This window comes from Xyrauchen texanus, chromosome 50 (assembly GCF_025860055.1).
Source record: "Xyrauchen texanus isolate HMW12.3.18 chromosome 50, RBS_HiC_50CHRs, whole genome shotgun sequence".
Lineage (NCBI taxonomy): Eukaryota > Metazoa > Chordata > Actinopteri > Cypriniformes > Catostomidae > Xyrauchen > Xyrauchen texanus.
In genome coordinates, this window is record NC_068325.1 from 11,607,225 (window position 1) to 11,632,314 (window position 25,090).

The window sequence follows — 25,090 nt, forward strand, 5'->3', positions numbered from 1 at the left end:
CTGAGTGGATCCCTTGGGAAAAGCCAGATAGCTTAAGCGACTCCTTCAGTGCTGAACTTCTTACACCACTGAAGACCATACAAATACTTTTCGCAAAAAGACATTTTTTTTGGTTGTACTTGTTTTGATTATTGGCGGGGTTACCCCTTCCCATCCCAATCGAAATCTATGCCCCTGCCTAAAAAAGGGTACAACCCCAAGGAGTGCCTTGTACCATTAAACAGTATCTTTCAGAGAGTGTATGTTGATGACGTTCATCCACACAAGAACAGCGTATTCCTCCACCGAAAATGCCGTCAAATCGAAAATTTCGATTTGAAAAAACACAAATGCAAAACTTGGCCATTAAGCAAATTCTTTTTATTTAAAATCACTTAGAGTACACAGTAATTTTAGGGATAATCTAAAAATTGTTCCAGAGCAGATGCTCAAAGTGGATCTCGATAACTCTGCATTTCAAAGTGACTTTGCATTACAAACTAACTCAAATGAGTTTCCAGTATATCTGACCCATATGAAAAACAGTCCACCAGCTTATTCAGTTCAATTATCAACATTTTTAAATTTTTCCGAAAGAAATTGGAAAAATATTTCAGAAAAGCTTACAGACAGTTAGAAAGTTACATTTGCTGAAATCTTGTTACAAAATACTTCCAAATACAACTCCGTCAGTTAAGTTCAAATCAAGTTCACTGAATAAAAAAGGCTGAGGTATTTACATTCTTAAGTCAATGACTTACTGACTTATCAAATACAGTATAAATTCAGCAAAGCCATAACAAATACATACGACATGATTTTTTGTGTAGCTCTTCAATTGGTACCCTTCATATATTAAAAGCCTTTCCAGGAAATAAATGATAATTATTTACTAAATTGTGTTACATATTAAAAGGAATATACAAGTTAAGCTCAATCGACAACATTTGTGGCATAATGTTGATTACCATCAAAGATCATTTCAACTCCTTTTCTTTTAAAAAGCAAAAATTGAGGTTACATTGAAGCACCTACAATGGAAGTGAATGGAGCCCATTTTTTAAGGGTTTAAATGAAGAAATGTGAAGCTTGTAATTTTATAAAAGCACTTGTATGTTATTGAGCTGTAAAGTTGTTTAAATCGTCATTTTTACAGTAATTTTAGGGTTTTAGGGTTTGTTGACATCACATAGTCATGGCAACGAAGTTGTAAAATTGGCTAAAAATGTACACAGAAAAGGTAAGCGATTTAATAACGCTAACACACATATTGTTTATATTTTGTGACTATACTTTAAAATTGTGACTATTTTAACATAAATGGATTGGCACCATTCACTTCCATTGTAACTGCCTCATTGTAACCCAGATTGTTTTTTTTTTTTAAGAAAAGCAGGTTCTACTCACATTTAAAGGAATAGTTCACCCAAAAATGAAAATTCTCCCATCATTTACTCACCCTTATGCCATCTCGGATGTGAATGACTTTCTTTCATCAGTAGAACACAAACAAAGATTTTTCTCAGCTCTTTTGGTCCAGACAATGCAAGAGAATGGGTGCCAACAATTTTAAGCTCCACAAAATGACATAGGTCAGCATAAAAGTAATCCATAAGACTCCAGTGGTTAAATCCAGGTCTTCAGAAAGGATATGTTAGGTGTGGGTGAGAAACAGTTCAATATTTTATTCATTTTATACTATAAATTCTCCTCCCTGCTCAGTTTAACTTCCACTTTAACATTCTTATTCTTGTGTTATTGGTGATTCACATTCTTCATACTCCTTCATTCTCCTGGGCAGGGAGAAGAATTTCAAGCAAAAATGACTTAAATATTAATCTGTTTCAAACCCACACCTGTCACATCACTTCTGAAGACATGGATTTAACCAATGAAGTCTTTTGGATTACTTTTATTTTGTCTTTACCTGCTTTTTAGAGCATCAAACTTTTGGCACCCATTCACTTGCATTGTATGGACCTACAGAGCTGAAATATTCTTCTAAAAACTTTAAATTTATGTTCTGCAGAAGAAAGTCCTACACATCTGAGATGGCATCAGGGTGAGTAGATGATGAGATAATTTTTACTTTTGGGTTAATTATTCCTTTTATTTTTGTGGTAAGCAATATTATGCCACAGATGCTCTCAATTGATCTTAACTTGCAAACCCGGAATTTTTGGGTGAACTATCCCTGTTACTCTGCGGTGCGCCAGATGAAGCCCCTTCACATCTTAAAGCATACCATAAGACTGCAATTCCTTAATGAGAACAGTTTTCTTGACATCATCGAAGACCTTGCGGATGTTGTTGGTGTCGGTTGCACAGGTAAAGTGGTGGTAGATGGACTTCCGTCCGCCTTTCTCGCGGTTTGAACCTTGCATAAGGTACAGGTCACTGATGTAGATCTTTGCGTCCTTCACACTTTGCATCTGGCCTGATGTCATAATAGGGTGGAGGTGAAGGACATCAACAAAAAAGGGGAAAACATAAAATTCAACCAAAATTAGGATTTGGGTGGGGGGAAACAGGAAAGGAAGAGGGGGAGAACAAAAGATAACAAAATTTAAAATGTAATCATAAAATACAAGTTTATTAACAATAAGAAAACAGCAATGAGTGCGTTTAAATCTAGTTTGATCCTGGTAATGTTTATATGGCATTTAATGCAATACAGCCTTCAAAAACACAACTAACATGTTGCTAAATTTGACAAGCAAGCTCAGAGCGTTGACTTATTTTAAAAAGATACAATGTACTATAAATAACTTAAATGTTGGATTGGCAACACATTTTCCTTTTTCTGGCAACACATGAAGTCCAGATTAGTTGTAGGAAGACATAAGGAGCACTTTTCCCCCTTGTCATGCAGTTATTATAAACATAAACCACAACAGACTTAATCTTTCCTGATTCATTCACAGAGAACATGCTGATATGGTGTAAAGTTTCCATGTCTTAATTACAGCATATGTACTAATGTGATCTATCTAACTGGATAAATTACACGTTACCAGGAAGACTTTACATAATTAAGAGTTTTGTAGATATTAATACTAAATTAAATTGAATATACTGTACATTCCAGTTGTGTATTAACTATAACAGCTTTATCACTGAAAGTGACTTTCAGAACTTTTGCAGAAACTATTGTACAATACTCGCAATAAAAAATATTTTATTCCTATTTTTAAGATTTATGCAATTCTATTTCATGACAAAATTCCATCAGGTTGAACTGTGTACTTTTTAACAACATTTAATTAATAAAACTTACAATATTTAGGTTTAGATTTATTTTGTTAACTCAATTCAAGTAGGTGAAATTTTGTTATGAAATTGAAATCACACACACACACACACACACACACACATATATATATATATATATATATGAAAGATCAAAATGAAAAAAAGAAATTCATAATGGTTTAAGTATCAAAAGTGTTTAGGGTCATTAGGGACCCTAGGTATGAAATAGTGCAATTTTTATTTCACTTCCATAAATTATATTTTGAATTATTTCATATCTATATAAGTTTATGATGACATGATATCTATTTCTTTGTTTATAAAAAGAGAAATGAGTACTATATTCATACAAATTAATACTATGTTAATTTTCTGTGTAACAATGGATTTTCAACAATAGTGAATTATCAGTATTCCATATGTGTGCGCACATACATATTATACATGTTATTTCTTACTCAAGGTGGCGCTGTTGTTTTAGTGGTTGAGTTCATTTACATTTGACCTTGCTATTTGATGAAGAAAGTGTAACACATGAACAGTATGATACAACTTTTGTCAACTTGTGCATCTGTGAAAATCCTTATGTGCATCTTGAAAGTAATGAACCCTGTTCTAGATTTGTCCTGATTTTATGCATTATCTCTTTAATATATGAAAAATAAAACATCAAAAATATTAAATATATTTTATTCTATTATTTTCTAATTGTTTTAAAAATATTTAGAAAATTTGACACTATCTGGGCATTTTGTAGATCCATTAGTGATAGATATAAAGGCCGGGACTCTAAAGACCTGAATATGTAAGAGTGTTTGGTGAACTTCCCATGCATTTAAGGGTTAAACAAATGGTCAAATTTCTTTGGTCTATTGAAGCACACAAGATGCTCTCTGGAACATTCACAAATCATGGATGCATGGATGGATAATCCATGTTATCTCAAGTGCATGATGACACCAAAGAAACCAAATACCAATAAAATCTGCAAATGTTCGTTTTAATTTCAGAACTTCAAAAGGCTAATAATTTAATTTGTAATACAAATTCTGCATTAAATTAGAAAAGAATGCAAAATAGACGCATTTTTACTAGAAGTATCAGGCTTTTAGACCTAATTTGATATCTTTTGCAGTAATCTAGCATTTGCTTTTATAATGAAACATGATTTTATGCCTTTCTAATGGCAAATTAAATAAAGGGAATATATACTTTTGGTCCTAAAAAGAATGAATATTCTGTTTCTCTATCAACGTAACTCTCCACTCTCTTTCTCTAAATAATAATTTAAGTCAAATATATAGAGTAGTGTTCCCCCGCCCCTCGAAATCAAAACACACCACTCTGAAAATCAGTCCTGTGACAGTTTGAGGCACGATATGACCATTCCTCATACCTTCAGCGTGAACTCTGTTTAAATATGTGATGGGAATGGATGGATGAATTTTTTAATCTGTATTTGGTCTCACAGAATTACGTTACTATAACTACATTTTCGCAAAATGATTTTGGTGGCTCATTGTACGTATTGCATCAGTTTCCTGATGATATAAACACTTGAAGCGCTTGAACGATTTTTACTCTATTTTAACACAAATCAGGAAAATGGAAGATTATCAGTTCATGAACCCTTACTTCTCGACCCTACACAATAACACTTTTACTACATTTACTTTTACATTTAAAAGCTTGTTTGAGCGCAATTATGTGGTAGCTTAACCAACTTGTGATACAAAGAGTCCTGAAGGGCCTGCAAGTCGACACGTGAGCTGAAAGTGTCATAGAAGCACCACAAAATGATGTGGTTGCTTCAGCAATTGCATTTTTCATCTCACATTTGCTTTTATGACACTAGGTTTAGGTTTAAAGTTTAGGGTAGGGAGGTAGGTTTTGTTGATTTAAAACTGGATAGAACAACCTTCAAAACCTTTAAAATGATACTCTCTTGTAGCGCAACCCAGTGGACATTTAATCTCAGAACTGCTGTGGTACGTGGAACCAAGTAAAACATTGCAAATATTTCGACACAGTCATGTCATTTTCACAAGATCAGGCTGATCAACTAGGCCCAGATGGAATGTGCAGATTTTTTTCAAATTTTTTGCGCTGATTTTGGGGTAAAGTTTAAAGAATTGCACAGATGCATTTAAATTGTGGCGCTGATTCCGAATGGGCCTGGTTATAACCCAAGACATCATGTGCTTATTGTCCCATATTGTCAAAAAAAAAAAAAATAGACTAGGAAATAGAATATAGGGATAGTATAAAAGAGAAAGAAATACAGGGATGCATTAAGGTGGCCTCAGGAAAAACAATTAACAGCAAGCCATCCCCTGAGGTCAGTTTACTAGTTTGGCTGCAAAACCAGAGGCCGAAGCCAGATCTGCTCTGATATACCCCAAACGGATTGGTGCTTAAAGGGTTCTTCTCGGGCCGCTCAGACTATTATTCCAAACTCCTGCAGAGACTTGATGAGGATTGTGTCTTTGACGTCAGTGAAAACCATCCGGATGTTATTGGTGTCCGTAGCGCAGGTGAAGTGAGAGTAGATGTTTTTGCACTCCTTTTTCTCGACATTCACAGCCTTATTTTTATATATTTCACAGATGTAGTCCATGGCATCTTGCTTGTTCCGCTGTTTCCCTGAGGTTGGCACCAAACCACAGAGGAGGGGAGGGGTTAGTACAAGCTTGGAAGGTAAGAGTTATTAAACTGGGAGGAGCACATGCAAATTAAGAGGCGGGAACAATGAAGTAAGACAAGAGAGAGAATATGACTAAACAAACATCTTTAAAATCAGTTATGATAACTAATTAAGAGTCATACGTAGAGATGGCTTTTAAATAAATTTAATTCATTCATTTATTTCCTGGATTTTATGTTGAATATCACAATTAATAAATGTAACTTTTCTCTCCATTTCTTAAAACAAATAAGCAGAAATCTGGGTTCCAGTGAGGCACTTACAAAGGAAGACAATGGGACCAATCCATAAATGTTAAAAATATCGACTGTTTCAAAAGTATAGCCACAAATGACATAAACAATATGCGTGTTCAAATGATTTTGGTGTAATAAAATCGCTTACTAACATTTTCTGTGTAAAGTTATATCCAATTTGACAACTTCGCTGCCATGACGACATAATGTCAACAAAAAACGGCTGTTTAAATTACAATTTAAATATCTTTATAGCTCAAATAACATACACGTTTTAACAGAAGTGCTTTTTTTCAAATTATAAGCTTCACATTTCTGTATTTAAACCCTCCAAAAATGGTCCCCATTCATTTCCATTGTAAGTCCCTCAATGTAACCTTGAAAAGTCTAAATTAATTTAGTAGTAATCAACTTTATGCCACAAATGCTGTCGATTGAACTTAACTTGTATTGAACCCGGAATATTTCTTTAATAATCAATAATTGAAATGACACCTATTAAAAAGTGTTTAATTGATACATATTTCATTATATTTAATAAACCCAGATAGCACACATACATCTCTGAGACATCTGTTTTAGATCTTTTCACCTGAAAAGCATCACAATCTAATTTAAATCTGCTAAACATTTTAAAAAGATCAGATTTATAAACATTCTTAATCATAAACGTCTCAAAGACATCTGCAGAATGTCTTATTGATATCTGAGAGATGAGCAAACAATGTAAAAAATATGTAAACACAGACATCTAGGTGATGTATATGTGCAATCAGTGAATTAACTTAAATTTGATGGACAATGGTGGAAGATCACTTAATTTTCCCAGAATGCTTTTAACCCACAATTTTAATTTAATCTGATGTGCTATTGGTGCTAAATAGCACTAAAACATGTCTATCACACATTATTTTTACACACATTTATACTGAACTAGAGAAATATATCTAATTATTTGAGAAAATATATATTCAGTTCATAAATAAGCATAATTAGTCAAAATGAATTATGAAATAATTTATGTTTTGTCACAAAATTTGAATTGGACTAATGAAATGCCTCATTAGTTGTGTAACTATGATGTTTTTCTTGTCATTTCAATTCAACATCCTCTGTGGTGAGGCCAATTAAATTCAAATTTGAACTAATGAATTGAATTGGAGCTTAAGCTGTTTTGCACAACCCTGAGTAGCAGTTAACAGCTTTGTATTAATCACAGTGTGTGTAACTTAAATTCCATTAACTTAAACTTCTAAACACAGACAAAAAGCATTTCATAAATACAGTGATGTCTATCTCTATATCTCAGAGGTGGAACTCTGTTTGCCTCCCTTTCTGCTTGCAAATGTACAGAATTGGCTATTTCATGGTTGCTGTGGGTAACAGGGTTATAGGGGAAAAGCAGAGATTTAAATCATTCGAGATAAACTCAGGCCATTTCCACAAACCAAGCTTTCATTTCAGCACTAAAACACTACAGTCCTACAGTACATCACAACCAAGACCACAGAAACACTGTGAACTGCTCTGCCATTCAATTTCCTAGAACGCCTGATTCCCATCCCATAATATTCCATTCAAGGAATTGGTGGAAAAGAGGTTAGATGAATATACTGAGATGTAGGTGCACAAACCTTTCTGTCCATACCTGAGAATTTTGGAAAGTATGTATTTAAGTGTGATGTTTGGATCTTTTCCTCCAGGATGTCCATCTTGTTTAGGAAAAGGATGATGGAGGAATTAGCAAACCATGGCGAGTGGATGGTTGTGTAGAACAGCGACAAGCTCTCTTTCATACGGTTCTGCAGTCAAAAAGTTAATGAGAGAGAAAGAAGGTGCAGGATAAATTAGACAATTTGTCAGTACAGCTTGGACAGGAAGGAACGGGATGGATAACAGGAAGGAGTACAGAAGGAGAACAGGAAAAGCATTTCAGGGCAGGTGCATCCAACATTAAAAATATAAAAAGGGTTAATATTACGAAAACTGTTAAGAACATACTTTCAGGTCATTCTTAAAAATGTTGTATGAATGAAAATTTAGTTTAACCTCAACATTAACCTTGTATGACTCCGCGTCCACATGTGTGGATGTTGTATTTTGTCTTTACTATACGCAAAGCATAATTACAATAAATGTAAACTTACTGAATGCTGTTCACAAGACTCTAGACTGTCATTTTAGACTTAAACTTCTGCCGCACAGAGTCACGTGACACAACAGCATGGCGGCGATTTACTTGAAGGCTTCTACGGGCGCAGAGCCAACAAAGGTTTTCATTGAAACCTGTTTAGAGAGTATAGAGTAGCATCTCTAGTTTCGTTTGATACACCTCTTTAAAAAAATGCAGACATTTTTCACACATCAGTGGGCTAATAAACAATAGGACATTATTCCCTCAAAAGTTACAAAACCATGTTAGCTATTTTGAATGCCTTTCCACAATAACACAATTGTGGGACATTTCACTTTATTTTAATATTTATGTTGTTATATTTTATTTTGTTATCACTGTACAATACAGTTCTTTTCATTAACATTAGTAAATGCATTCCTATATTCACTGTGTATTTTCATGTTTAGAATCAACGGCTTCATCCAAAAGCTGAAAAATTTGTTTTCAGAGGCTTTATATGGAGTTAGGAAGAAAATAATGTGCATTTGAAACTGTTCTGAGACCAGTGCAGACAGACAGCAAACTGGAGGTTATGTTAGGCACAATGTTAGCCTCAGTCATTATTCACTTTGATTGGTGACTGGGGCTGTCAGTCCAAAACCTTCTGTCAGTCCTCGGCTTTTATGTTCCACGGAAGAAAGAAATTCAGACAGATTTGGAACAACATGACAGAGAGTACATGATGACAGAATTTCAAATGTATCGAGTACAATCCACAAAAAACTGGGGTGATTGGAGGGACTCACTTCTTTGTTATTCTCCTCCAGTACCTGGTCATACTCGCTGAGGGAGGCTAAAAATATGAGTGAAGTCACATTCTCAAAGCAATGGATCCACTTCCGCCTCTCTGACTTCTGACCACCTACATCCACAATCCTTCAAAATAATGAGAGCGAGAGAGAAATTCAGTCTTTTTTCCTTGAAACTTGTTGTTTAAACCAGAAACAATCAACACTAACTGACAACCCTTATAATTTGATCCTACTTCATCGCTGTCATATATCAAACTTGTCTACCTTCTCTAAAAATTGGATTACATCAGCCAGTTGACTCACATTTTTATACTGTGCTTAAAAATATAAAATGGTGCTTGCTGGTGCAAAGCTCGCTGTCACGATGCTAGGGTGTTCTGGGTAGTTGCTTGGTGGTTCCTTACTGGCCAAAGTCAAAAGAGCCAACCCCAAATCCTTCCTTCAATGTAAGTATGTGGGATTTTTTGGGGTTGTTTTATCATCCGCCAGGCGTCTTAAAACGCTGAATGATTTGAGGTAACATTCATGTCTGTAGCTCAAATGATGCGAGATACACATCAAAGTTTGACACTTAAGCCTAAAGTATACTTCGGTCAGACGCGAATGCTCACAAGACGCGTGACGGAAATCTCGTCATTAGCAGAAAGCGCGAGCACTGAACACGTGCAGCCCGATGCACCTGGAATGGTTTGCACAAATTAGTGGATCCACAAGGTGGTAGTACTCACATTTGAGCTGTTGCTAGATGAAGACATAATCACTGGTAAATAACAGGAGACGAAGGATAAAAACAATAACAGTAGATATGCACGTCTAGAGCGTGTGTGTGAGGAGGTCAGGAGATACCTGCATTTGTTTAACTCGAGTCTAAAGGAATATAAAGACATCTTTATGGGTCTAAACTCCTGAAGAGTAATAGTCCGGTGTCTCATAGCAGTCGTAGTAAATAAAACACCAGTAATCTATTAAACAAACGGGATACACAGCAGACATTAATGCCATTGGATGCTGAAACATAGATGTCACGTGACAGTTCCCGTTTCCAGTAGACCGTATGTTCTGAGCCATTTTGTTTACGCTTGATGAAATGACATCTCCTATTACACATCAACATAATTTCCATGGCAGAGAAGACAACATGCTGTGAACCCTTGTGACCCCCATATAAATAAAGACACTTAGCGTTTAAATTGCTGTACCTGAGGGTGATCTTCTCCACACTGAAGGAGTAGTCATTGATGCCTGTTGTGGGGAATCGCACTCGGAGCACATCCTGGGCTGTGGGGATGTAGTTTGGGGAAGCAATGCGGTCCAAATTTGTCATATAGCTGTAAAAAAACAAAACAAAATGTACATGAAGCAACAAGTGCTATCATATTTCCTAAAGATTTCAAGATGTTTCTTCATGAGTACTTTTCAGAAACATGTGAGCGTGATTCAGCTGATATTTGGAGTTCTTCAATTCATTATGTTTGCTTTTGGCTTTATTGGTGTTTGTGCTTTAGACTGCAGTTTAATTAAAAGTCATGGTTTGTCTGTGTTTCTTATCATGGCCAGATTTGCAGAACTGGTAAGCAGAGGGAGATAAAGCGATGCAGATACAGGAAGTGTAAATGTGTGGAAACTGACAGTATTGATTAACAAGAACACACCTGTAGTGCTTTACAGTAAAGCAGCATGGCTTTAAAGTAACTGACTTAATGCTTAAGGTGTATTAACAGATTTTACATAGAGCAAATTGACAAAAACAAAACATGCTTTCCACCTTATAACAATCTAAGAAAATGTTCTAATGAGCGGTTATTACTAAAAAAAATTATAATAAAAAATAAAGCTCATTAATCATCAATAGAAGAGAATAGAATAAAACACACTGATATTTACAGGTGAAACTCGAAAAATTAGAATATCGTGCAAAAGTTCATTAATTTCAGTAATTCAACTTAAAAGGTGAAACTAATATATTATATAGACTCATTACAAGCAAAGTAAGATATTTCAAGCCTTTATTTGATATAATTTTGATGATTATGGCTTACAGCTTATGAAAACCCCAAATTCAGAATCTCAGAAAATTAGAATATTGTGAAAAGGTTCAGTATTGTAGGCTCAAAGTGTCACACTCTAATCAGCTAAACACCTGCAAAGGGTTCCTGAGCCTTTAAATGGTCTCTCAGTCTGGTTCAGTTGAATTCACAATCATGGGGAAGACTGCTGACCTGACAGTTGTGCAGAAAACCATCATTGACACCCTCCACAAGGAGGGAAAGCCTCAAAAGGTAATTGCAAAAGAAGTTGGATGTTCTCAAAGTGCTGTATCAAAGCACATTAATAGAAAGTTAAGTGGAAGGGAAAAGTGTGGAAGAAAAAGGTGCACAAGCAGCAGGGATGACCGTAGCCTGGAGAGGATTGTCAGGAAAAGGCCATTCAAATGTGTGGTGGAGCTTCACAAGGAGTGGACTGAGGCTGGAGTTACTGCATCAAGAGCCACCACACACAGACGGGTCCTGGACATGGGCTTCAAATGTCAAACGTCTTACCTGGGCTAAAGAAAAAAGAACTGGTCTGTTGCTCAGTGGTCCAAAGTCCTCTTTTCTGATGAGAGCAAATTTTGCATCTCATTTGGAAACCAAGGTCCCAGAGTCTGGAGGAAGAATGGAGAGGCACACAATCCAAGATGCTTGAAGTCCAGTGTGAAGTTTCCACAGTCTGTGTTGGTTTGGGGAGCCATGTCATCGGCTGGTGTTGGTCCACTGTGCTTTATTAAGTCCAGAGTCAACGCAGCCGTCTACCGGGACATTTTAGAGCACTTCATGCTTCCATCAGCAGACAAGCTTTATGGAGATGCTGACTTCATTTTCCAGCAGGACTTGGCACCTGCCCACACTGCCAAAAGTACCAAAACCTGGTTCAATGACCATGGTATTACTGTGCTTGATTGGCCAGCAAACTCGCCTGACCTGAACCCCATAGAGAATCTATGGGGCATTGCTAAGAGAAAGATGAGAGACATGAGACCAAACAATGCAGAAGAGCTGAAGGCCGCTATTGAAGCATCTTGGTCTTCCATAACACTTCAGCAGTGCCACAGGCTGATAGCATCCATGCCACGCCACATTGAGGCAGTAATTAATGCAAAAGGGGCCCAAACCAAGTACTGAGTACATATGCATGATTATACTTTTCAGAGGGCTGACATTTCTGTATTTAAAATCCTTTTTTTTTATTGATTTCATGTAATATTCTAATTTTCTGAGATTCTGAATTTGGGGTTTTCATAAGCTGTAAGCCATAATCATCAAAATTATATCAAATAAAGGCTTGAAATATCTTACTTTGCTTGTAATGAGTCTATATAATATATTAGTTTCACCTTTTAAGTTGAATTACTGAAATTAATGAACTTTTGCACGATATTCTAATTTTTTGAGTTTCACCTGTAATGCAACAGGATGGTTGGAAGCTTGACTGCAATACTGATTCTTGTCTAAAAATGTAGCTGTATTGCCCTCCTATGGTGTTATTTGGATCTGCAGAAACTATTTTAATGGTTTTCCAATATGAACTTTTGAAACACAAAAATGCACTCTATTTAGTTTTAATACAAGACAAAATATTCAGTAATATGTATATTTTGTATATTTTGTAAGCAGTATTTGTTTTAGGGTTTGTTGACATTACATTGTCACGGTAACGAAGTTGTAAAATTGGATATAACTTTACACAGAAGAGGTCTGTGAGTGATTTCATCACACTAAAATTATGTTAACAGGCATATTGTTTATGTCTTGTGTCTATACATTTGAAACAGTGGGTATTTTAAAGGATACCAACTGGCCTCATTCCACTGTAGTTGCCTCACTAACACTCAGATTTTAGATTTTTTTTACAGAAAAGGAGGGACAAGTCAAAATACATTTTTGTGTTAATCAATATTATGCCACAAATTGTGTCAACTGAGCTTAACTTGTATTGAACCCGAAATATTCCTTTAAGTATTTAGCCTTGTAACATATGGGGTAATGCACAGTCTGCAAAATACCCTCATGTCTGACAGGACGTTAGCCCTATTTTCCAAAACATACTTACTATTCTGTAGAATCCAGTAGCTGGTACTCTCTACGACGACTGTAACAGTCCTTGATACCTGTGTCAGCCCAAATTTGACGAATAGCTTCCAAATACGTTCTGTCCAAATGTGTCATCTGAAGTATTTTTACTTCCTGAAACTGTTGGCCATGTATCTGAGAATATAAAGAAGAACAATTAAGGCTGGCTTATAAAAAAACATTGTGTGGTTATTTCCCATAATCCATGTCTATCTGATTCTGAAAGGGGAACTATGCTATTATGGAAGGACAATTTTATTAAAACAATTATGTGATTGCTTCGTGTAAATAGTGACACATTTATTGAGAAAATTTGTAACTGAATTGTTTCATTTTGATATGACTGGTACAACATTTTCAGAGCAGTTTAGGAAATCAAGCAACAAGATGGCAATGGCAGAATTTTGAATAGGGCCTTAAATTGAAATGTTATTAAAAATTTTGGTCTGTTGCTCACACAAAGCAATCAGTTGGCTTCAGAGGACTTGGACGTTGTATTTTGAACTACTTTTATGTCACTTTTATGGTGCCTCTTTATCATTTTGGAGCTTGACTGGGTTAGTCCCCATTGACTTTCATTGTGTGGAAAGAAGATGCAATGAAAGTGAATGGTGACTGAGGTTAACATTCTGCCTAGCATCTCCTTTTGTGTTCCAAGGAAGAAAGAAATGGGTTGGGAACAACCTATTGAGTAAATGATGGCAGAATTTGTATTTCTAAGTAAACTATTCAACACAGCAATTGCTTTGGCTGGTCACCTCATTCTGTGGGTTACTGTAGGCTATCCTAAGGGTGTTCATAGCCCCTGTCAGAGCCTTCATAGCTGTGAAGATATTCTGGTAAACCAGTTTAGCATAGGCACGCCTGTCTTCTTCTGAATACCCTTTTCCATGAATAATCCTCATCTGCTTGATAAAAGTTGTTTTTCCGCTCTCCCCTGTACCTGAAATTAACAAGAAAAAATTATGTATTTAAAATATTTAAAAAGAAAATCTTAGAATACAGTACAAATGCAGTAAATAATCATGTAAGAGTAACTGCACATTCTCACATTTATATTTTGTATTATGGTTCTATGTATAGAATTAAGAAGATTATTTGTATTATTGTTATGGACACTTCTATTATGCTTTTGCTACAGTATGTTTAATGATGTTTCACTAAGACATCACATCCTTTTTTTAGTTTTGTAAAAAGATATGGATAAATAATTATTTTAAATTTTGTATTGTTGTTTCAGTCCGACTGAAATCGAACTTTTAAAGTGCATGTAAACATACGTCATTATTATTGTTTTAGTCCGACTGAAATCAAACTTTATTTATTACGTCATTATTATTGTTTTAGTCTGACTGAAATCAAACTTTTAAAGTGCATGTAATCACTAACTGTAGATTACATGCACTGGAAGGGTGGAGCCACAAGAAGCAAAGGCTCCAGAGATGGACTACAGCAGATGGCGGAGCCGCAGGAGGTTCAAGAGACAGAGCAATAGGAAGTTCAAGCAAGGCAGTGGCCACTTGCAACAGGATAGCAACTGCTGTATAAGTCAACTGTCAAACAAGTGTCAAACAAGTGGGCAGTCACTGGTCACTGAACGGACTGGTGACTGGTGTCTGACAGGTGCTGGTTACTGAACTGAGCAACAACAGCCTGTTGGTTTGTGTCTGACAGGTGCTGTCAACTGGACTGAGGAAAAGGCTGGTCAACGGCCGCTATGGACTGGAAAGGATAGTCGAAACTGAACAGGTAACTGAACAGACTCCGGTAACTGAACAGACTCAGGGAACTGGCCAGACTCAGGGAACTGGACAGACTCTGGTAACTGAACAGACTCAGGGAACTGGCCAGACTCAGGGAACTGGACAGACTCTGGTAACTGAACAGACTCAGGGAACTGGCCAGACTCAGGGAACTGGACAGACTCTGGTAACTGAACAGACTCAGGTATCTGAACAGACTCTGTTAACTGAACAGACTCAGGTAACTGAACAGACTCAGGTATCTGGACAGACTCAGGGAACTGGACAGGCTCAGGGAACTGGACAGGCTCGACGACAGTCTTAGGGAACTGGACAGACACATCGACAGCCTCAGGGAACTGGACAGTCTCTGGGAACTGGACAGATTCAGGGAACTCAACAGACTCGTCGACAGCCTCAGGGAACTTTGAAACGACCTCTGTGAGTACTGGCAGTGACAAGGAAATGTCCTCCATGGCCATGAGCATTGGAAGCAGCAGGGGAATGGCCTCGATGGCTGTGGATGCTTGCAGTGGCAGAAGAATGGCCTACATGGCTGTGGATGCTGGCAGAGGCAGGGGCAATTTTCCTCCCCCACCTCTTCTTCCGGAAGGCTGAGGCTTCAGGCACTGGCTCTGGGATGATCGAGACTTCAGAAGCTGGCTCTGGGATAGTCGAGGCTTCATTCGTTCGCTCTGGGACGGCAAAGGCTTCAGGAACTGGCCTGATGACTTTGGCAAGTGTGGGTGCTGGCTCGTTGACCGGGGCATGTGTGGACGCTGGCTGGTTGACTGGTTGACATCACATAGCACATCACATACTTTCTCCATAATTTAATCACTAACAGGGAAACGCTGTCAGAGATTGTTTTATTTACTGACATAACCTCTATCATAGGAGAGTATTACGACAGTACCGCCCAATGAATATCTATGGGACAGCCGCATTATGCTATTTTATGCTAAGCTTTTAGGCTCATCTTGGTAGAAGATCTGTGAAGTGTGCATCAGTGTGATGACTCTGGGCAGACACATTACAAAGGTTCGTCAAGTGTTTATGCTGTAGTAACGGTAATTGCATGCATTAACGCATTAATTCTGACAGCTCTAATGTAAATACTATTCTAGTAATAGTATTTGTAATACTGTAATAGGAAACTATAGAACTAAACAAAACTACAATTTGGATTATGGTATGTTGGTCGGCCTTATTCAAATAGTATTATTAATTTATGTATGTCTAGAGATAATATTACTTTAAGTGTGTACAGATCTATAGAACTAAGTTAAATTACTATTTAGAAATAGATAAGCTGCTGTAGTAATCATTCTAAATAGTATTAATCATTTACCTCATATTAAAGATCAAACTGACATGTTTGTGACCGTGGACCCATGCACGATGCCGACACGACATTCTAGATCACATAAGCTACTTTCACGCATGAAACATGGTAAATTGCAATAAAATTGTTGGATTGCCATTACTACTTTTTCACCATCTACATTTCTTTGTAGTCCAGTGTCATGGCTGCGTGTGGTCGATTTCCATTAGCTGCTCACCAAATCAGTTCAGTCATGGAGTATTATACACAATGAGATTTTATCTGTAGTAGACACTAAAATATTACACATTTTTTAGATCCTCTGACTAAATGTTTCACTATCTTTCTGAGTTGATGAATTTTTTTATCAACAGAATCACCATTTTACATCAATGCTGCCTAACCTCTTACGTGATCAAACAGTTAATCTTACGACTCTGTTCACATGTTGCATCAAAACTGAACTTTTTATGTTTAATGTTACAACTTCTCATTCTGGAAAATATGGGCCATGTTCACACATGCCCTCTAAACTGAAAATTGCTGTTCATTTTCTGGAAAAGGCTGTATGTGTGAAAGATATTATTGTGTCATGTACACTTGGACAGATAGATGAAGACTGTAGCTCGACTAAGCGATTATAACTGTGCATATAAACGTACTGAGTGAAACATAAAACAAGATAACACAAGATTACGTTTACCCAGCGTTAAGAATGACACTGGATTAACAATTTTAAGTGCAAAGAGCCTTTTGTAGTGCCATTACAGACAATGCCAAACTCCATTTTTTGTCAACCACAAGGTTTATGAACTACAGTAAAAGCCAGGTTATGGCATGACAAAAATGTAGAACTGAAATTCAATGTAAGGTACAAATAATGGTGTCTTTAATCTTTAAACCGCTCCTTCGGCACAAATACTGACATTTTTCACCTGCACACTGGAATGTTATCAGTCCTGTTAACAAAGAGACCACAAAGCAAAAGAGATGTTTTAAATGTGAGTAGACTGACTGCCAGAGTCATGCAGTGCAAGAAAGCATGTTGCTGGGCATGTTTGGATACTTTTTAACTGAGGTGTCCTTCACCACGGGAGGACTTCCATATTCTTTTTATACACTATATTCACACATCTGTTCGCACTGATTTTCTATATTGTTTAAACTATTAGTGTTTTGTTTTTAAATTACATCTGTGGTAATTTAAGCAGACAGGCAATAACAAGTTATTGGTGACTCACAGCTGTCCTCGCTTTAATCACTGTTTTTATAAAGGGCAAATATTTGACAGTCAAACAATCACTCAAACTACATCTAAATCAGTGTGAGAGGGCAAAGTGTCAGAAAAGTTACTAAATGCACAATCTGTACAAAAATAAATGTCTTATTGTGATTGTAACAAAGCAGCATGAAGTACAGTCTGATCAGTTTATAGACTATCACTTATTTTCTTCAAGACATCAGATCACCAACCCTAATACAGATGTATAGACTGGACATACTGTACTCAATTGCCATCTACAACTATCTTCAGGTGGCCCAACAGCTGTCATTACATGTCAAACATTATCAGTACACTGATAGCACACATACCTCACCCAGACGTCTATTTGATGTGTGTGTTTATATCTGGAAGACATCTTTTTTCAGTTGTTTGCTCATCTGAAATATGTCTATAAGACATTCAGCAGATGTTTTTGAGATGTTTATGATTAAGTATATTTGTGAATCTGATCTTTTTAAGATGTTTAGGAGATGTTAACTAGATTGTGATTCTTTCCAAATGAAAAGATCTAAAATAGACATCTTGGAGACCTATGCTATCTTGGAATACGTCTATTAGTCGTTTCCTCTCTAATGTCAATAAGACATTCAGCAGATGTCTTTTAGACGTTTATGATTAAGAATGTTTGTAAATCTGATCTTTTTAAGATGTTAATTAGATTATGATGCTTTCCAGATTAAACACACTTAAACAGAGATCTCGGAGATGTACGTGTGTTATCAGTGTGACATACTTCATCTACTTTTCTAATTGTGTTCTAATCATTATACAATATACCATTTTTATGATCTCATATTAACTGAGGGACTAAATAGAGTGTTTGTACTTTTAAAGATTCACCACGCAAAAAGCTAAAAGGTGATTAAAAGCTTTGGTGACATTGAAACTATGATTTCTCTTACACACATATAAAACATACAAAAAATGGGTTAGGTTAAAAAGATTTTGACCTGAAATGTAAAAATGTTGTCCATGTTTACTGTACCAACTGTGTCAACTACCCCAACTACCCCATCTGTTTTTATCAAACTATATAATCACAATTATTTGAGAGCATGCATACACAGTCATGTTCAATAAATGAAATTATTGTGTCCTCCATTTACAGTTAGTGATCCACTCACATGACATCCACTTCTCCAAAGATCTCAGCTCCTTAGCGTCCATTATTTTGCATCATTTAGAAGCACTTTTAAATACAAATAAAGTTGACTATTTTAATAGCAGAATCATCTTACCTAACAAAAGCACTTTGATCTCTCTGCGTTCTCTTTTCTTCTGTTCGGCGAGGATGCGTTTGATTTCATTATGTATGACGATGGCGTTCCTTTCGTCTTCAGACATACAACAAGTGCACGTCCTGTAGCACCATCTGCAACAGCCCCCCATCTCCCCTGAGACAAAAATAACCCTTCAAACTCTTAAGAGCCTGGAAAGAGTTAAATATCCCTATGACAATGTTTCTAAAGTGACTAGGGGCCTAGATGATACACTAATGTATATTATTCTAAAGCAAGTGTACATTACACGTATACCTATAGGAAGCGTTCCGGAGGAACTAAACGTTAGTCTATTCAGATATAAACTAAATATTTAAACATATTTCACAATTTCGGACTTCCCCTTTGAAAAAAAAAGACGAAACCAAATACCTATTTGATGAAGCCATTTATTTACATTTTAAAACAGAAAAAACTCATGTAGTGAGTTTATGTAGCTAGCTTGAATCACTCACCTGCATTCGTCGTCACACTTGTACGGAGAGTCTGTTAATGGCTTTAAGAAACACGATCCATCTTTTTCCCTCAGCCGAAGTGGGACTAAAGCAACTTATTCTGTTTGTAGAAGTCTTCCAAAAAATGTCCAAATGAAAAAATATATACATATATCAAAAGGCTTCTCTACACGTTACATCGTTTTTTCTTGACTTCTGTCAACTCTACCTGTAATCCAGGAAAGTCATTTTTAACGCGTATTGTCGAAGCGAAACGAAAGCGCGCTCACACACTGGCTGTGTTTCAAAACAAACTTAGTGTGCTACCTACCTAGACAGCAGACGCGTTCTTGCGTCCTAAAACAGCTAGACAGGGCTCAACAAAATAAAACAGAACGCGTAGTTGCGCTAAAAACCACTAGTTGCAGCAACCCAGGTTTCTCAGGAAGCAAGTTTCTCACACCTCAGTTCCTATAAATACACTGTCTACACAAAATAGTTACACTCAGGACCTTCAGGACAAATATGCCACCATCGAAACCAGTTAAAACTGCAATATTTGATCCCAGTGTCATCAAAGCATAAAATCATGAATTTTATGATATTATGCTTTCTTTCCCATGCCCTGGATTAAAATAAAACATTTTATATTTTCCACAAGATGCCGCCATTTTCGTCACGTTTAGCCTATGGAGCAAATACATGCTTTTTTTCTATTTTCTGTTCGCTGTATTATAGAGCAGTGCAGGCCAACTGAATAAATGATGCAGCTAAAATTGTGTGGTGGAGTTGGTATGGATGTCAGAGTGTGTTTTTTATTTGTATTGAGAAATGTGTGTGCATGCATGTGTGTGTGTGTGGGCAGGTTTAAGTAGTTTTAAGGTTAAACTGGTAATTACAAGGGTATTATGCTATAAATGTGGATTATGAGGAAATGTGTTATGTAAAACATAAGCAATTTTTTATGAAAATGTAAAATGCAGAAAGTTTTTTTTTTAGGGTTAATTTTAGGGTTTAGGGGATAGAATCTATAGTTCATACAGTGTAAAAATCATTATGACTATGGAGAGTTCTCATAATGATTGCTACACCAACATGTGTGTGTGTGTGTGTGTGTGTGTGTGTGCGTGAGAGCGTGTATTTATCACTTTGTGGGGACCAAATGTCCCCATAAGGATAGTAAAACCCGAAATTTTTGACCTTGTGGGGACATTTTGTCGGTCCCCATGAGGAAAACAGCTTATAAATCATACTAAATGATGTTTTTTGAAAATGTAAAAATGCAGAAAGTTTTCTGTGAGGGTTAGGTTTAGGGGTAGGGTTAGGTTTAGGGGATAAAATATAAAGTTTGTACAGTATAAAAACCATTATGTCTATGGAAAGTCCCCATAAAACATGGAAACACAACTGTGTGTGTGTGTGTGTGTGTGTGTGTGTGTGTGTGTGTGTGTGTGTGTGTGTGTGTGTGTGTGTGTGTGTGTGTGAAATCTGACACTGCACAAACAATAATAATGCATCTAAATCAATGATGTTGCTAATTATTGACATATCCCAGACTGTGATAGTACACAATAATAATAATAATAATAATTCCCCTTATTAAATGGAAAATAATATTTTTTTGTGTTTTTATTTTCCCCATAAAAAACAACTGTGGCATTATACAAACAATCTGCTATTTAAAGTGTTAAAATCCTGAAAATTAATGAATATTTGGTGGTTATGATTAGGACTTATGTTGGTTAAAAAAGTGGAAAGTGGAAAATAATATGAATATATAATATTATTATGGCAGTTTTTTGACGCGGACATTTTGACACGGCGCTCCAGCCCACGTTTACAACTCAGGCACAACGGTCAAATGTGTTAGTATAAAAGAAAAATAATAAAAGAAACATCGCGGACGGACGCGAAAACATGTTCGGCGTAAACAGTTTTTAATTTGACGAGCCGTCTTAAAAACGTAACGCAGACGGAACGTTGTTATAAGTGAACGCCCCTTAGTCGCATAGAGAATCGGCATTTGTGCGCAACAAATCTCACGACAATGCTAACTAGTTAGCTAGCTCACTAGGTTTTGAGACACAGCCATAGTGTATCAGTGTAATGCGCCCTTAGTAACTACCAATCTCTGGATTATGCAGGTATTTAGTTTTACAGTATATCGTTTTGACTGATTTAAACAACCCACTGTATAGGCTACTATAGCTATACAGTTACCTACAGTTATACTATATAGTTACTAACTGCAATTTCAGCTCACAAGTAATCTTTAAACCCTTAAAATCTGTCTATGAATAACAAATATTGACAATAAATGGAATAATTGTGCTTCAAACTTACCATTTACATTATTTATTATCCTGGTCTAGGCAGATGATAACCGGCTAGAGCTCTTGTGGTATTATGTGAGTATAATGTGCATTTTAAGGCAAAACAAAAAAATAGGAAACCTGTTTCAAAAGTCACAAGTGGTGTTAACTTCTTGAATGGCTCTAAAGGTATTTGACACTCCTCTCTCTCTCTTCTCTCTCTCTCTCTCTCTCTCTCTCTCTCTCTCTCTCTCTTAGACTCTGTGGATGTCAATCTTTTGTATTTGCAGGCAGAACCGGTTTATCAGGCCTTTCGTCTCAGATATTGAGATTGCCTATACACCACATATTGTCATGGGAACCAGGTAAGTAAAGTATGCCAAACTCATGAAAAGAGAAAGAACAAGCGAGAAAGAGAGAGAGAGAGAGAGAGAGAGAGAGAGAGAGAGAGAGAGAGAGAGAGTGAGAGAGAGAGAGAGAGAGAGAGAGAGAGAGAGAGAGAGAGAGAGAGAGTGATAGAAATAGTTGACTTTGCATATTTTTTACTGTATTGACAACACATTTTAGGAAAAATGGCCAACATAGAAAATAATTTTAACATCAAGGCAAAGTACAGAGGTAAATTCTCAAATAAAAGCCTTCACTTGCTGTCAAATCTCACATGCTTCTTAGCATTGTTGTTCCAGGCAATTACCACATGATCCCATCAAAGAGCTAAGAATCTGAGTATTCCATGCAATCATTTCCAATTACACTCAATATTAATTTAAACAAACAAATAAGTATCATAAAACACAACATGTTTCATAATTTTACCATTCATTATTTACTGTAAAAGCTTTGTTAGCCTCAGTGAGGTGCAACTGATACATGCAAAAAGATACATTCTTATATCATGCATATATTTGTAAATATGTAGAATAATGCATCCGGTTCTGGTAGTAGCTAATAAGCATATACATTTGTACGCTTGATATTTGTAGGAAATACCTGAAGTGAACCTGGTTGTCTGCGGTCCTCACTTCAAATACAATGAGGACACAGAAATGAATTGCTTTCAGTTCTGTGACCTCTGATGGACTCTGATTGGTGCTCCAGCAAAAATACACTGATTCATACCTTGTCCGTTATGCTTCATTTACAGCAATGTCAAGGACTAAACAAACAAATCTGTGATTGGCAGCTGCTTTGGAGACACAGAAGAGGAGAACTAACACTTGACCCAGGAAGTACTTGAAAGAAGATGAAAGCTGCTGTGTTCAGTTTTGCAAGGCAAGCAGAATCAAAACAAATTTACAGTAAATTTGGCTGCTTGGTGCCCCACTAAAGTAAACAGCGGTATTAATGTTATTATACATACATAATATGCACAAAATTTATATTAAATATACTTAATATTTAGCTTTACAACTATATATTCAGGATAACTATTTATATTTTATATAATTATATCTTGTGCCCACAATGATTTATTTAGTACCTTTATTTCAGGTTTCATGCAGACCTTTCTCAACAGAGTTGGGCTTGACTCATGCCAGCTAGGTCATCCAGGAACCTTTGGGTAATATTTGATGACCAGGTATACCTAACACCTAACTGACCACATTTTAATGACCACCTGGTCATGTAGATTCACACTGTACAACATCAGTAAAATCAGACCTTATCTCTCTGAGTATACTGCAACTACTCTTAAGCTTTTGGCATCTCAAGACTGGACTACTGCAATATTTTGGCCTTCCAGCCAACTAAGCATTTTCTCTAAATGGTTTTCTATGGGGGAGAAACCATTTAAAACATAAAAAAATGTAGTCTTTCCCTTTAGATTATGATGTCATTATTTTTCCAGAAAATAGTGTTTGTGACAAGGTCACAATGGTCATTGTTTTAGTACAGTAAGCTACATAGCACTGTTTTTACATTAAGCATTTTAGAATATCCCCCACATTATTTGAGTTATTATTCATGTTCGTATTACAAATAGAACAAGACGAGTTATGGTTTGAAGTTTAATACTTTAACAATTAGGGTTAACAATTTCTCTAAAATGGTCACAATCAGCATTTAAATGCACTTAAGAAAAAGGGTTAGTCCAGGGTTTTTGCAAAAACAAGAACACAGATTTCCTTACAGGTTTAAGGTATTGAGAGAAAGTGTCGTAAGACACCCAGGTTTCTCCTGTAAAATGCGGCCTATGTGGTCATGTAAACGCATTAGTGCCATTATTACAGGTTTTTGAAGAGTGCGCATGTGCATGAACGGACTGGATAACAAAAGGCAAATGATGGAGCCCAACAAAGCGGAAAGAATTCAACATTTCTGGGAGTACAGTTGAAAAAAGGGGAAAGCATATATACTATATACCCATTTATACACACCAGTGTAACATACTGATGGTCCCTCATGTTCGCATATACAGTATATGTGCTCATACTCTGGGCGAATCCCAGAGTTTTATCTAAGAGGGAAACCTCAAAATTGCAGCTCAACTCCGCTGCAGGTCGCAATAGAAAGTTAAGAAAACAAACACTGCAACAACTTTGGAATATCTGGAAATAAAGCGAAGCATCAGGGAATACAAATAGTAAAGTCTTCCAAGGATGCCATGTTTGTTATTTACACAAGCATCACTGGGAAATTACATTGCTCTGGAGAAAGCTGCTTACTGACCAATCCGCATATGGGTGTAAAGAGTATGCCACTTCTAAAATGCCTGCAAATGGGAATGCTACTTTCTCGCACTAAGCTGCTTTCTGGTGTCCATGTAAACACAGTCAGTGAACAAAGCAAACAGAACATTCCTTATTTCACCTCCAGTTGAGAGGACCAGTAAATAACTGTGAAGTTGTTTAAATCATAATTTTTATGGTCGTTTTAGGGTTTACGTCTTCATGGAAGTTGTCAAATTCTATATAACTTTACACAGAAAAGGTTAGTAAGCAAAATAATCACACTAAAATCATGTTAACATGCATATTGTTATGTCTTATGACAATACTTTTGAAACAGTATTTTAACTAAAGGTAGACGGTTTTACAGATTAATCGGTGCTGATAGTTGCTTTTTGTAACTATCGGTTATCAGCAAAAATCTTTTTTATTACTCTGTGTTACACTATGGCCAGCGCTGGAGGATTTCACAGTGGCAGAGTTAAACTGAAAACAATGACTGACACTTGTGGGGATTTGCTGTATCTAAATCTTTCAACATTGACAATATTCACCCATTTTTATCCTCACTTCAATTCATATTTTGTAATTTTTATATTTTGTCTAAGTGTTCCAAGTTGAAGCAATTGGGCATGCAAAGATAAATGTGACTTTAATGACAGAATTAAAAAACTTAAACACACACACACACACACACACAGTGTGTTTTCACAGCGTGTGTGTCTCTCTCTCTCTCTCTCTCTCAAAAGGGAAGGGAGGTGTTGCCCTTCTGGCCGTCCTACTGCCGGCAGGTCTTCCCCACTTCTCTGGAGCCCTGGGAGATATGAGGGGAGGGA

The 25,090-nt window shown here is 36.4% G+C and overlaps 1 protein-coding gene across 4 annotated transcripts; it reads right to left on the minus strand.

The window, feature by feature from the left end:
• Window positions 1-345: 345 nt before the first annotated feature.
• Window positions 346-22,673, minus strand: LOC127641142 (guanine nucleotide-binding protein subunit alpha-11-like). Of its 4 annotated transcripts, XM_052123930.1 has the most exons (9): window positions 21,617-21,761; window positions 19,295-19,408; window positions 18,798-18,953; window positions 13,967-14,151; window positions 13,189-13,343; window positions 10,299-10,427; window positions 9,094-9,223; window positions 7,820-7,973; window positions 346-2,416 (listed from the first exon to the last, which is right to left on the minus strand). In XM_052123930.1, the coding sequence occupies exons 3-9, from the start codon at window positions 18,946-18,948 to the stop codon at window positions 2,214-2,216; spliced, it is 1,107 nt and encodes a 368-aa protein (XP_051979890.1). In that variant the 5' UTR covers window positions 18,949-18,953; window positions 19,295-19,408; window positions 21,617-21,761; the 3' UTR covers window positions 346-2,213. The 4 variants fall into 4 exon arrangements, with proteins under 4 accessions (XP_051979890.1, XP_051979891.1, XP_051979893.1 ...); XM_052123931.1 differs by lacking the exon at window positions 21,617-21,761 and having other exon boundaries at window positions 18,798-18,988; window positions 19,295-20,830; XM_052123933.1 differs by lacking the exons at window positions 18,798-18,953; window positions 19,295-19,408; window positions 21,617-21,761 and adding an exon at window positions 22,576-22,673.
• Between the last annotated feature and the right edge of the window lie 2,417 nt (window positions 22,674-25,090).